At 42.2% G+C, this 14,456-nt stretch overlaps 1 protein-coding gene across 2 annotated transcripts in view; it reads left to right on the top strand.

The window, feature by feature from the left end:
* RCAN2 (regulator of calcineurin 2) overlaps window positions 1–14,456 on the top strand; it is a 277,388-nt gene that overhangs the window by 243,979 nt on the left and 18,953 nt on the right. For both annotated transcript variants that reach the window (XM_007451896.1, XM_007451897.1), the window contains 2 exons: window positions 6,125–6,298; window positions 8,480–8,651. In XM_007451896.1, coding sequence (XP_007451958.1) covers window positions 6,125–6,298; window positions 8,480–8,651 — 346 coding nt within the window. The remainder of the gene's footprint in view (window positions 1–6,124; window positions 6,299–8,479; window positions 8,652–14,456) is intronic.

Raw genomic sequence — 14,456 nt, 5'->3', positions numbered from 1 at the left:
CATCCAGCACGGCTCTTCACCCCTGGTCCTTCTCCTACCAACATCCTCTCCTAGCCTCTCTCACTTTCTTCTCTAGAGCCCCTTGTTAATTTTTCTAAGAGTACAATTCATGTTCTAAAATAATCCCTCCACATCCTCCCCATACCCATCCTAGATTACTCTTTTTTTTTTTTTTTTTGCGGTACGCGGGCCTCTCACTGTTGTGGCCTCTCCCGTTGCGGAGCACAGGCTCCGGACGCGCAGGCTCAGCGGCCATGGCCCACGGGCCCAGCCGCTCCGCGGCACGTGGGATCCTCCCAGACCGGGGCACGAACCCGTGTCCCCTGCACCGGCAGGCGGACCCTCAACCACTGCGCCGCCAGGGAAGCCCCTAGATTACTCTTGATGACATTTATCCCCTGGGCATCACTCAAGTGGAGGCAGACCATTCCTTGACCTCCATCATGCTGTACCCTAAGAGTCTCACTAGACCCCTTATCTTCACCCCATGCCAACTAAATCCTTACTTTTTCTGAAGTCCTATCATGCAGCAGTCCTCAAAGAGTAGTCTACAGACTCCTGGAAGTTCCCATGAGGTCAAAACTATTTCCATAATAATACTAAGACATTATTTGCTTTTTTAACCATGTTGACATTTACACCCATGGTGCAAAAGCAATAGTGGTTAAAACTCCTGGTACTTTGGTATGAATCAGTGCAGTGGCACCTAACTGTACTTACTAGTATTTGTATTCTTCACAGCCACACACTCACAGTTAAAAAAAAAATTTTTTTTAAGTGCAATAAAGAAAAATACATATTTAGCTTCAGAATGTCCTTGATGAAGCAAAGTTATTAGTTTTATTAACTCTTTATTCTTGAGCACATGCCTTTTTAATAATCTGAATAACAAAATGAGAAGTACGCATAAAGCAATTCTGTGGCATACCAAAATACAATGTGTGACTTGAGAAAATGTTCTAAGATGTTCTAAGCTGCACTAGATACTTATTTTTCTCCTGGAACACAGAAAGAACAACTAACAGACAAACCCTAGTTATGCAGACATAGATATTTGGCGGGCATTATATCAAAAAACGAATGAATGAGTGTGTCACTTGAAGGAAAATAACTGACAGTGTCTGTTGCCAATGATAAAGAACATACGTTCAAGCAAAAATTAGAATTTGGGAAAACTTGTATCCACCAACAAGGATATGACAGCTTTCCAATATGGAAAGACTTTTTGATAAGACAGGTGGTAATATTAGTGAATGTGATTTTTGATATTTTGTAATGAAATGTGTCAACATTTGGAAAAGCTGTATATCTCAAGGAACCAATATTTTCCAAATGACCGATGTGCACTATGACAGAATCCTGCATGAGTAAAAAATCTACTAAAGGTGCAAAGTAGATAAACGGATCTTAATATAATCAAATAAAAATGTTCTTTGAGGGCTTCCCTGGTGGCGCAGTGGTTGAGAGTCCGCCTGCCGATGCGGGGGACACGGGTTCGCGCTCCGGTCCGGGAGGATCCCACATGCCACGGAGCGGCTGGGCCCGTGGGCCATGGCCGCTGAGCCTGCGCGTCCGGAGCCTGTGCTCCGCAGAGCGATAGGCTGCAACAGTGAGAGGCCCGCATACCGCAAAAAAAAAAAAAAAAAATGTTGTTTGATTATGGCTTCAGATTCAACATTGCAATAGACTTTTAGAAACTGCCACTAGTTGAGTTTTGATGATGTATCAAGGAAGAATATTCACAATTATTTGAAAGGCTGTTGCAATACTCTTCCCTTTTCCAACCACATATTTGGGTGAGGCCAGCTTTTCTTCATACCCTTCAGACAAAACAGCATAATGTAACAGAAGCAGATATGAGATTCCAGGTCTCTTCTATGAAGTCAGAAATGAAAGAGATTTGCAAAAATCTAAAACCAGGCCAGTCTTCTCATTAAATGTTTTCTTTTGGGGGAAAACAGTTATTTTTCATAAAAAGATTATTTTGTCATTTGATGGATTTATGATTGTTACTAGGAGAAAAATTTATAAATAAATATTTTTCAATTTCTCAGTTTTAATTTCTAGTACAATAAACATGAATAGATAAAATTCACATTAACAAAGTTCTTTAGGATGGACTTAGAGATTCTCATACTAAGCGAAGTAAGTCAGGCAGAGAAAGACAAATATATGATATCACTTATATGTGGAATCTAAAATATGACACAAATGAACTTATCTCCAAAACAGAAACAGACTCACAGACATAGAGAACAGACTTGTAGTTGCCAAGGGGGAGGGTGGGGGAGGGGAGGGATGGATTGGGAAGTTGGGGTTAGCAGATGCAAACTCTTATATCTAGAATGGATAAACAACAAGGTCCTACTGTATAGCACAAGGAGCTATATTCAATATCCTGTGATGAACCATAACAGAAAAGAATATGAAAAAGAATGTATATATATTTATAACTGAATCATTTTGCTACACAGCAGAAGTTAACACATTGTAAATCAAGTATATTTCAATAAAATAAATTTAAAAAAAAGTTCTTTAGGATCTTCCATCAGTTTTGCGTGTAGCAAGGTCCAGAGACCAGAGTTTGAGATCACCGTTGTACAGCTTTATCCAAACCAGTGGCTAAAAAGAGATTAACTATTGAGGAAATTAACTTATTGTGTTTGTGGGGTACCAGACTGGAGGAAACTGGCAGCCAAAGGTCAGGAAAATATTACTGTTTGCCTGGTGGGAGCCTGGGCATCAAAACCATAGAAAATTTGCTGTTAAGGCAGGTGGAAGACCCCTGGGGCTGGCTCTGATCCAGTCACTGCTTTGTCTAAGGGTACACCTGGCACGTTCACTGCGCTGGATCTGCCTCTCACCAGTTTGCTCTGGTATCCCGCTGCCTCAGCAAATGAAATGTTTGTCATGTCACTAGTGGAAAAAAAAATAGAGATAGCCAACAAATTCCCAGTGCTTGGCCAGCTGTCACCCCCACCACTACAAGTTCTCAAAAGACCTGTGCAGAGAGGACAAGCCAAGTAAAAATTCGTTGTTTATTATTATTATCATTATAGAGATGGGTCCCAGATGGGCCAGTGAAAACCCTGGTCTCTGAGCCATGGGCTGCACCCCCGGTCTGGTGGAAGACCTCTTTTTGCTTTTGGTCCAAGCCCAAAACAAGTGATATCAAAGAGGCTTCTGTCACCGGCCATCTCCAGCTTGCTGCCTGTATTAGCTGCCTGGGACCCTCTTTTAAAGAGTACAGTAGTGGAGAAAATAATTGCAGTCGTCACTGACATCTGACATTCATATAACCCCTGCCCTAAGCCTGAAGCCTGGCCTCCTGGATTCCTTTCTCCTAATCCAGGCTCTTGAGGCCAAACAGCTGAGATGGGAAGCATAAAGAAGACATAAAACAAAAAGCAAAGAATTAGACTCCAAGGAAAAGAACACCTCCTCCCCCAAGGCTATGCTGAGGTCCTGGGGAGGGGGCAGGAAGGAAACTCCCACACTAGAAATGGAAAAACATAGAGCCACCAAGAAACCCACGGATTTTGTCCTAAAAGATATGATATTCCACATAGAAATAAGATCTTTTAATTTCTTAATTCCTCCCATTCCTGAAAATTCTCAGATTAATCAAACCACCAGCTTTGATTTTACCAGCCGAGACTATTCCCGTTGTGAGGAACCGGAAAGCATTTTATTCACCAGGATTCTTGTTCAGGAAAACACAGTAGTGTTGGGAACCCTGGGCTGAAGCCCCAGGCCTGGGAGTTGGCTGATCCCAAGGTTTGAGAGTTGAGAATGAGAAGTACTCAAGGAACAAACAAGGAAAGACCCGAGTTTTGTTCTTGCTAGGGTTTGAGAGTTGAGAATGAGAAGTACTCAAGGAACAAACAAGGAGAGACCCGAGTTTTGTTCTTGCTACGGAAAGAGGAATAAGAACAGAGCCTGAAAAGGAGAAAGAATCCCTCAAATCTCTCCGTAAATGTCATGAAACTGAAACAAAAAGCTGTTTTGAAAAGGGTTATTATGGGATTATTTTGAAATCGTGTGTGTGTGTGTGTGTGTGTGTGTGTGTGTGTGTGAATCTTTTGAAAATTATAAAAGTTCTATAGAATGTAAAGGATCTTTCACTCAATTAAAAAAATGTGGGAAAAAATACATAAAGAAAAAAAAAGAGGTTCCCTATTAATGACATTCAAATTCTTTAAAAAAAATTGCCATGCACCAAGGTTTCAATAAACATCCTTATATGTAAACAAAAATAAAAACAGAAAACAAACAAAAACATACATACAGAAAAAAAAAGACAACAAGTGTGTGTAGACATGAGTCAAAAATGGGAGAAACTGTGGTGGGCCACACACTGGGGAATCTCAGAAATGGGCAGCAGCCTTTGGAAGGTTCACAAGCCTTGGACTTGAGGGTCTGAGACAAGTTCACTTGGATGTCCAAGAGGCAGGAAGACCTTCCCGGACATCTGAGTTCCTCTTCCCATGCAGCCTCAGAGGGCGGTGATTCTCTAACCTGACATCACCTTGTTGATTCTATTAGATGTGGTCACACAGGAGCCTTGGGGAAGCTTATTGCTCTCCATCTCTTACTCTTATTAATGCAACGATCTCTCCCTCTCAGTCTAGCAGGGTAATTATGGATGTAATCGGAAACATCTCTGTATTCTGGCCCTGGCTCTGCCAATAACTGCCCATGTGACCGTGGGCAGGTCCTCGTCTCTTCAGACCTCAGAGCCCTGATTTGTAAAATGATGGAGGTGAGGAGGGAAAGGCTGAGTTAATTATCCCTTATGTCCCTTACAAATGCAAATGCAATGAATCTTGCAGTATTAATCTTTCATGCATCTTCATTCCCACTTGAACTCACTCTTATGACAAAATACCTTTTATTGTAGAAATAAAAGAATCAGCATTTTTTTTTAATAGATGTTATTTCCTTAGTGGCAATTTCTCCTTTAAGAACACAGAGTAACTTAACATGCACTGGTTTTGTTACTCATAATAGGACCTTTTTTTACTTTTTAAGCTAAGAGGAACTAGATAGGTGGTGTTAATATATATATGTATTTTTTAAAATTCTCTAGTTTTCCTTTATGTCTTTCCCCATTCTTGCAGGTGTTCTCTTATTTGTGTCTGTGTCTGCCTCTCACCTTAGATTCTTAGGTCATTGAGATTCAGAACAAAACGATCCTCATCTCTGTAGCCTTCTAAAACCTAAAGACCGTCCTTTGTACAAAGTGAGCATTGAATAGATATTTCTTCAGTTGAATTGAAATTTGTATCAAATCAAAATTTTTAAATTATTGCTTTGTATTGTGATAGGCTTGACTGTGCTGCAGAAATAAAATAATCCACAAATCTCAGTGGTTTCATGGACTAGAGAGTTCTTTTCCTTTGCCAAGGCAAAGTCAGCTATAGGATGGGGTGGGAGTTGGGGAAAAGATGTTTTCTGTTCCACAGAGTCACTCAGAGACCCAGGATGAGGAGAATCCTACTTCTGACTATGCTACCATCTGGAGCACATGGCATCTTCAGGGAAAGAGACTTCTTCGGGGAAAGAGACTGAAAATTTTCCCGAGGGCTTTTTTCCTGCTTTCTGTACCCATTTCATTGACCAGAACTAATCACATGGCACTGCCTGACTAGAAGGATTTTGGGTCGTGTGGGCTCCCATATATGTAGGCAAGAACAGTGCCCCCAAGCTTGATAATCACTAGCAATGTCCACCACATGCTTTACTCAAGAGCTATAATATTTTGGAGAAAATGGGCTCCTTTGAGAATCTTATGACCATTACGATCCCTCTCCCAGAAACAAACACATATATGTTGAAACACTCAACACTTCGCATAATTGTCAGGTTTTTCATGCATTTCTAACCCCATTCACTGGTCCCCCTACAGATCCTTAGACACAGGTTATGAGTCCTTTGACAGAATTCACAGGCATGTTTAGTAACTGGTAACAGACCAACAGGTGAAAAAAATACATTACAGTGTTCTGTTTTAATTTTATGTTAGGAAGAGCCTATTTATTTACCTAGTTATTTGTTTCTGTCAGATCTGGCATAGTACAAGATATATGGCCAATGGACTTTCCTCTGTGTTTGTTTTTATCAGGAAAAATTTGAGGGTCTGTTCCGGACTTATGATGACTGTGTGACGTTCCAGCTATTTAAGAGTTTCAGACGTGTCCGAATAAACTTCAGCAATCCCAAATCTGCAGCCCGAGCCAGGATAGAGCTTCATGAAACCCAGTTCAGAGGGAAAAAATTAAAACTCTACTTTGCACAGGTAAGATCATTCTTTACCAAAGTTAATCCCTTTGCCCTGCATTACTTTTTTTTTACCTTTTTCAAAATGTAAATGGAGCCCTTTCTACTTTCAGATTGGCTTGTAGTCTATAATTCGTTCACTGAGAAACAAACTTATATCATGATTCCCAGGCAGGGACAGCATAGTGGTTTAGAAAGCAGGTTCTGAGGGCCAACAGTCTTGGTTCTAATCTAGGCAGGTTACATAACCTCACTAGGCCTCAGTTTCCCCATCTGTAAAATGGGGATGATAACATACTCTCTACACTGTCATTATGAGGATTAAATGAATTACTGTGTGTTAAAGTGCTTAGCATTCAGTAAATGCACAATGAATGCCAGCTAGTACTTGTAATAAGAATGCTCTGATCACAACTTAGCTAGCAGGGTTATAATTAAATTATATGACAGTTTTAGTGGACTGTATGCCTTTTCAGTGATTCATATCCATGAGAAAAAGTTACAAACATATGGAAATCAATTTTGTGTTTTATTTTATCCAAAAATAAATTCTGGCTATTATAAAAAGGCACGGGTAATTCTTGGCAATATTTATGAAGTCCACGGCAGTAGGAAATCAATGTCCATAATGTTTCAATAGTGTCTTCATTTCATTATTAGTTATCTCAATCCATCTGTTATTGGTCTGTAAGGATCATTTCCGCCTTTGGACTCTGAAGAGATGACACAATGAAATGAACATAGACTTGACTTCTTTTTAAAGCTGGATAGTATTCCATTGTATGTATATATCGTGTTTTCTTTTTCCATTCATCTGTCCATGAACATTTAGGTTGTTTCCACATCTTGATGATTTCAAATAGTGCTACAGTGAACATAGGAGTGCTAATATTTGTTCAATGTCCTGATTTCAATTCTTTTGGATAAATACCCAGGAGTAGAATTGCTAGATCATATGGTAGTTCTATTTTAATTTTTTTTTGAGGAATTCCCCCATATCGTTTTCTAAGGCAGCTGCTCGATTTGCATTCCCACCAACAGTGTGCAAGTGTTCCAATTTCTCCACATTCACACCAACACTTGTTGTCTTTTGTTCTTTTGATCACAGCCATTCTGACAGGTGTGAGGTGATATCTCATTATGGTTTTGATTTGCCGTTCCCTGATGATTAGTGATGTTGATCCTTTTTTCTTTTACCTATTGGCCATTTGTACGTCTTCTTTATAGATGTGTCTATTCAAGTCCTTAGCCCACTTTTTAATCAGGTTATTAGGGTTGGTTGAGCCAAAAGGTAGAAACAACCCAAATGTTCAAAAGTGAGTGAACAGATATACAAATTGTAGTCTGTCCATTCAGGAGAATATTATCCAACCATAAAAAGGAATGCAGTACTAATACATGCTACATCATGGATGAATCTTGAAAACATTATGCTAAGTGAAAGAAGCTGGATGCAAAATATCATGTGTTCTATGAGTTGATTATAAGAAATGTCCAGGATAGGCAAATCCATAGAAACAGAAAGCAAATGGATGGTTGCCACGGTCTGACCAGAGGCAGAAATGGTAGTAACTGTTTAATGGGTACAGGGTTTCCTCTGGGGTAATAAAAATACTTTGAATCTCGATAGTAGTGGTGATGGCATATACTAAGTGCCACTGAAATTGTTCAGTTTAAAATGGTTTAATTTCAAATTAAGTGACTGTCACCTCAATTAAAAGAGAGAGAGAGAGAGAGAGAGAGAGAGAGGAAGAGAGAAATAGATAGGAAGGCAGGAAGGAGGGAAGGAAGAAAGGATGGGGAGGGGAGGGGGAGGGGAGGGGCAAGGAGGGGAGAGAAAGAAAGGAAGGAAAGGAGGGGTCTTAGGACCAGCACCATCAGCATCACCTGGGAACTTGTTAGCAATGCAGATTCTCAGGCCCTGCCCCCGATCTCAGAAACTCCGGGAGCGGGGCTCAGCAACCTACTCAGTAAGCTTCCCAGGTCATTCTTAGGCAGCTAAATGTTGAGATCCACTTATTTGCGGATCAAATAAGGTAACTGAGCACGTGGTGTGTGGTCAGTAGTCACTATTATTATAGCCTGGCTCATTGGTTCACTTGTCACGGGCTGAAGGCCAGGCTCTGCGTCTTAGTGGAACAACATGGCGCATCCGAGGCCACAGTGAATCATGTGTCTTCATTTCTACTGTGTTTGAAAGGTCCAGACTCCAGAGACAGACGGAGACAAACTGCATTTGGCTCCACCACAGCCCGCCAAGCAGTTTCTCATCTCACCCCCTGCCTCTCCTCCTGTCGGCTGGCAGCCCATCAGTGATGCCACACCAGTCCTTAACTATGACCTCCTCTATGCCGTGGCCAAACTAGGACCAGGTAAGCTCTGTGGGTCTTCCTGAAAATAAATATTTGTCAGCAACTTAGAAAAGCCAAACAAGATAACAGTCCTGAAATCCTGGGTTCCCGGTAACATCTGCATTTCTCATGGGTTTATCGCTGTATGTGGCCAGCGAGAGGAATGATGAATGAAAATGCAGCGTCAGACTTTGTACCTGTTCAAAAACAATTCAGAAACTGGCACGAAAATGTCAGTCCATGCAAATTCTGCATTGCAGCTAGCACGACGAGGCTTCTCTGCTGTGCAGCCTTGTTTTACTGCTGCCACGGCTGTGCCCAGGAATCTTTTGCTACAAGGCAAGCCACCTGCCAAAGTGGAGCCTCTAAGTCCCCAAGAAGCCAGTCACAATAGCCTCTAACTTTAGAAAAATCTATGGTCATTTTGTTCCAGTGTTGGTACCTGTAGCTTGGATGCTCTCATTTTCACTGCAGCGTAGTATTCCACTGGGCGATTCCACCACCGTTCTGTATTCATCCACTCTCCTGTTGACGGACATTTCGATGGTTTCCAGTTTCTTGCCATTAAGATCAAAGCTGCAGTTAACATTCTTGTACATATCTCCTACGCACTTATCCAAAAGCTTACGTGTTATACCTAGAAGTGATACTGTCCTCAATTTCAGCAGATGGCGCCACCTTGTACTCCAAAGTAGTTTTCCTATATTATAGCAGGAGAGGAAGTGGTGGAGAGTGGGTCGTCCGAAACCAGGTGGCAGCTGAGGTTTTAGGCACCAAAGATCCAAAGGTAAATAATGGCCATTGTGTCTTCTCTCTCTTCCAGTGGTTCTCCCGCTGTGAGAGGGGGCTGACCGCACCCCGAGAGATGCTGATTTAATTGACTTGGGTCAACTCAGGCATTGGTATTTTTAAAAATCTCCCCAGGTGATTCTGACGTGCAGATGAGTTCAAGAACCACTGGTAGCCAAATGCCAGGGCTGTTAAATTTATAATAAGTTCATATCAGTACTTTTTAGTGTGGTCAGGAAAACATTTGGCATCAGAATCTCCCACCCCAGAAATCTGCACTTTTAATGAGCACACGTGTTGATTCTTGCATACGCTGAAATTTAAGAATCCTGGGTATGAGGGTGACCCGCTATCCTGGTTCACACAGACTTAGGGGTCCTGGGAACTTGTGATGCTAAAACCGAGAAATTCCCAGGCAATTCAGGGAAAGCTGACCGTCCTACTGGGTCTTCAGATGGGGATGAGGCTGATTTGATTAATAATTACTCCCTGCCAGAGAATTACTGGCTGTCCCATGTGTAGCATTAAAGTCCGATTACAGCACTTTCAAGGGGAGGGTCTTTGGGGGTTTCTTTGTAATCACCGACCAGTCACTCAGCTTCCCGGAGCCTTTAAAATAGCCATTGTTTTCAACTACTGAGAAGCAGTAGGTGTCTAACTACTAAGATGGGCTGAGGAAAAAAGCAATATAATAATAAGGGAGATGTTTATGGAATGTGATTTCCTTGAAAGTCTAGTCCACATACAGGAATCCTGGACGTATGCACTCCCATGTTCATGGTATGTGCAAATGTTGTAGAGTGTGTAAGATAAATCAAGTCTGCTCGTCAGGGCTACGACCCATTTCTCCCAGTAATTCAGGACACTTCAGAAGCAGGACCAATGAAAGCTGCCATCCTTGGAGCTGCTCATTTGACTCCCAAGCAGATATTAACAAGATATTAACAAGAACACAGTTGAACATCTGGTACAGCTGTTTTGAATGTCAGCAAACAGAGCTCTACACAGAATCACTAAGGTCTTGGCTAGAGGGCCTAGGAGTCACTGGCCAACTTGCATTTTACAGGAGGGGAAACTGAGGCCCAGAGATGGGGGCAGAATGACTTGCCAGTGACAGGGCCAGGGCCCTGAGGCAGAACTCTTCTTGCTTCACTCTATAAAGGAAGTCCAGGCTAAATCAGACTTTCGGATCTCAGCTGGCCTCTGGTCTACTCACTGTAATCCAGTAAATTAAAATCATTTTTTATCCAGAGCCTAAAAGAAAATTCATTTATAGTCAGTGTTCTCGAAGCTTGATGCAAAGGCAAGATAAGGACAAGTCTCAGACACCTGCACTGGCTCATTGAGCTGAGTCCCAGGTCTGGAGGGCACTGCCAGGCACCAGTGTGACCTGGGACTGAGAGAGGCAGAAGGAATAGAGGCAATGGGAACCAGTTCTCAGAAGGGAAGCTCACAGAACCTGGTTCGGAGGAGTGAGAAAGTAGGAAGGAAATGATCTTAAGGAGGCAGAGAAAAGGTGGTTCTTTTTAGAGTTGTGAATAATTTATCGACTTAAAAATTCATGACTTTTGCCTTAATTGTGCCACTAATCTACGAGCCTCACCTTCCCTTACCAAGTAAATCTACCAGTTTTGAAGTGCCCTGTGGTGCAGTCAACACAGAAGTAGGCACTATTAATATTCCCATTTTCCAGATCTGACCATCGAGCTGCAGAGAGGTGAACACACTTGCTTGGGGTGACACAGCTAGTTGGGGGCAGAGACAAATGTCAACCCTGGCTCTTCTGACCATCACTGGGCCAGATCCAATGGTCTCTATTAAGGATCCTAGCTGCCTGGGTAGACTTTAGGCCCACTCTGCTCTGCCATGGGCAGAACATTTATCTCAACCCTCCCTTGACAGTCACCTCTAACACCATCATAACTTCCAGAAAGTCTAATCCAGGGTCTCATAAGTGTGCAAATGAAGATCTGTGTGCTATGTGGGCAACAGCGAATGTGGAGACTCTCCTGCTCTTTATAGATGACTGATATCAGTGTCCCGTAGAACAGCTGCAGTTTGGGTGTCTTCTCTTCATTTATCTTCCTCTCCATTCCTTGCCAGCAGTTTGCGGCTGTTTCTTTTTATTTAGTTATATCCACGTGTCCTGTTCCAGCGTCCTTGCAGCTTCTACTCCCCACACAGATGAATGATTTATACCCAACAATTGAGTCGAAAATATCACAGAGGTTCTAGTAGAGGCCTGGGCCTCTGGCAGCTGTTTCAGCTGCACTGATGAGAGGGCAGGGCCACAGCCTGCATCCCCGCACCCACACCTCTGCCCCCTCCCCAACCAGGTGCCAAGGCAAGGAATTACTCCTTCAGTCTCCTCCTGGAACTTTCCACAAATGCTCACTTCCCCTTGTGGTAATTTTCTATTGTTCATCTTTCTGTCTTTTCTGCTTTTTGAGGGGAGAATGCAGGTTTCATTCATTTTGGTATTCCCAGGGCCTGATAGCAGTTTGCACGTAGTAGGTGCTCAATAAATATCAAATGAATGAATGAATGAGCCCCCCTAGAGATAATTCTTCATTGGCAAATGGCTGCTGTTTTATGGCTTTAGCCAGACTGAGTCAGGCAGCACTGAATTAATGTTTTCTCCACCAAGAGGACTTCTAGCATTTCCATTTGAAAAAATGGGTCTCTCAACCATTGTGGCCTCTCCCGCTGCGGAGCACAGGCTCCGGACGCGCAGGCTCAGCGACCACGGCTCACGGGCCCAGCCGCTCCACGGCATGTGGGATCTTCCCGGACCGGGGCACGAACCCATGTCCGCTGCATCGGCAGGTGGACTCTCAACCACTGCGCCACCAGGGAAGCCCTAAAATTCATTTTTTACTCCCTAGGCAGAATCATTTCAGTAACAAATTATAAGTCATTCCATGTTAAGGATGACTACCTCAATTCCAGCAGTAGAGAAATAAATTAGAATGAGAGCAGAGAAAAGCAACTCAAATGATCAAAGGATGGTGTTCTTCCTTCGGAGGAGTGACTAATAGTGCTCAGCTGGTTCAGCTGAGTGACTGAGAAGGGATGCAGAAATCTAAGGATGCTGAAGAAAAGTAACTCTAACGAAAGAGCATCTCTGAGCAGGGATCCGGGGTGAGACGGTCCTCGGGCCCGGAATCACGTTGGCAAACTAGCTGACTTGTGGGAGCTTTGGCACGTCTAGCTGCCCATGGAAGGCAATCATGTGCTCTATTTAGACCCTTTCATGGAGGATAAATGGGAGAGTGAGGACACAGGCCTTAGCTCAGACAGGGAGGGGCAAAACAGCACCTCGTTCTTTAAGCAAGGCACACTGGGGACCCTCTTCCAGAGAGGGGCAACTTGTGCTCCCCGGAACTTCTAAAGAAGCTCTTGAAACGAGCATGGAGGGAACGGTGCAATTACAAAGGGACCATGATGAAACCCAAGCTTGTGGGTTTCCTTTGAGATCCTTTGAAATCCTTAATGGGATGTTACGACATGAGACCAGGGCCACCCAACACTGGAGAAGCATCTCTCTGTACTATTTATTATAGTGAGAACAAATTCATAGTCAAGAAAATATATGAGAGGCACAATTTCAAACATTTTTAACCACTGTCTCCATAACTATATGTTCTGTTTTTCATCCAGAAAGTAAGTAAAATAGATAAATAAGGGGAAAGCTGTAAATAGAAACAATGGTTAAAACTTACATATGGGGCTTACTGTGTGTCAGGCATTGTTCTAAACACCTTACTATATAGATTATCTCATTTAATGTTCACTGTGACTCTAGGAGAAGGTGGTGTTATTCTCCTCATTTATACAGCTGGGGAATGTGAGGCACAGAGTGGTTAAGTAATTTGCCCAAGGCTACACAGCTGGTAAGTTAAAATACGTCCCTCTGCCCCTGGTGAGAAACAGAAAGGATTAATGAAGCCGGCACCCTTACCTTGAAGAGTGCAAAGTTTGCAAAACCAGGGAGATCTCTTGAAGAGTAAAATTAATTTCTCCCAAAGAAATTCCAGACTGTTGCAAAAGGACATTTTAAAAATACAAAAGAACTTAGACATTTGTTCCTCCAAATTTCATTTCTCTGTGTATTGGCACCTCCTAAAATGTATCCACAGCATCGGTTCTTTAAGGCAAGTTTGATGCTTTCCTCTAATGTCAAGCAGGACATGTGGATCAGAATTCACCATCCTCTGCTCTTTTTAAAGGACAGGTCTATATAAAACAGAAGCTTTCTATGCAAATCAGAACTACAATGAGGTATCACCTCACTCCGGTCAGAGTGGCCATCATCAAAAAGTCTACAAACCATAAATGCTGAAGAGGGTGTGGAGAAAAAGGAACCCTCCTACACTGTTGGGAGGAATGTAAATTGGTGTAGCCACTATGGAGAACAGTATGGAGGTTCCCTCAAAAACTAAAAATAGAGTTACCATGTGATGCAGCAATCCCGCTCCTGGGCATATATCTGGAAAAGATGAAAACTAATTCAAAAAGGTAAATGCACCCCAATGTTCATAGCAGCACTGTTTACAACAGCCAAGACATGGATGCATCCTAAGTGTGCATCGACAGATGAATGGATAAAGAAGATGAGGTATAGATATGCAATGGAATATTACTCAGCCATAAAAAAGAATGAAATAATGCCATTTGCAGCAGCATGGATGGACCTAGACATTATCATGCTAAGTGTAGTAAGTCAGACAGAGAAAGACAAATATCATATGATGTCACTTATATGTGGGATCTAAAGAAAATGATACAAATGAACTTATTTATAAGAGAGAAACAGACTCACAGACACAGAAAACAAACTTATGGTTAGCAAAAGGGAAGGGTGGGGGGAGGGATAAATTAGGAGTTTGGGATGAATAGGTACGCACTACTATATATAAAATAAACAACAAGGACCTACTTATACACAGGGAACTGTATTCAATATCTTGTAATAAACTATAATGGGAAAGAACCTGAAAAACATTATATATATATATATATATATATATATATATA

Source organism: Lipotes vexillifer, unplaced genomic scaffold, assembly GCF_000442215.2.
Source record: "Lipotes vexillifer unplaced genomic scaffold, Lipotes_vexillifer_v1.1 scaffold147, whole genome shotgun sequence".
Taxonomy (NCBI): Eukaryota; Metazoa; Chordata; class Mammalia; order Artiodactyla; family Lipotidae; genus Lipotes; species Lipotes vexillifer.
Note: the sequence above shows the minus strand (reverse complement) of the source record. Positions and strands in the feature narration are given on the sequence as shown.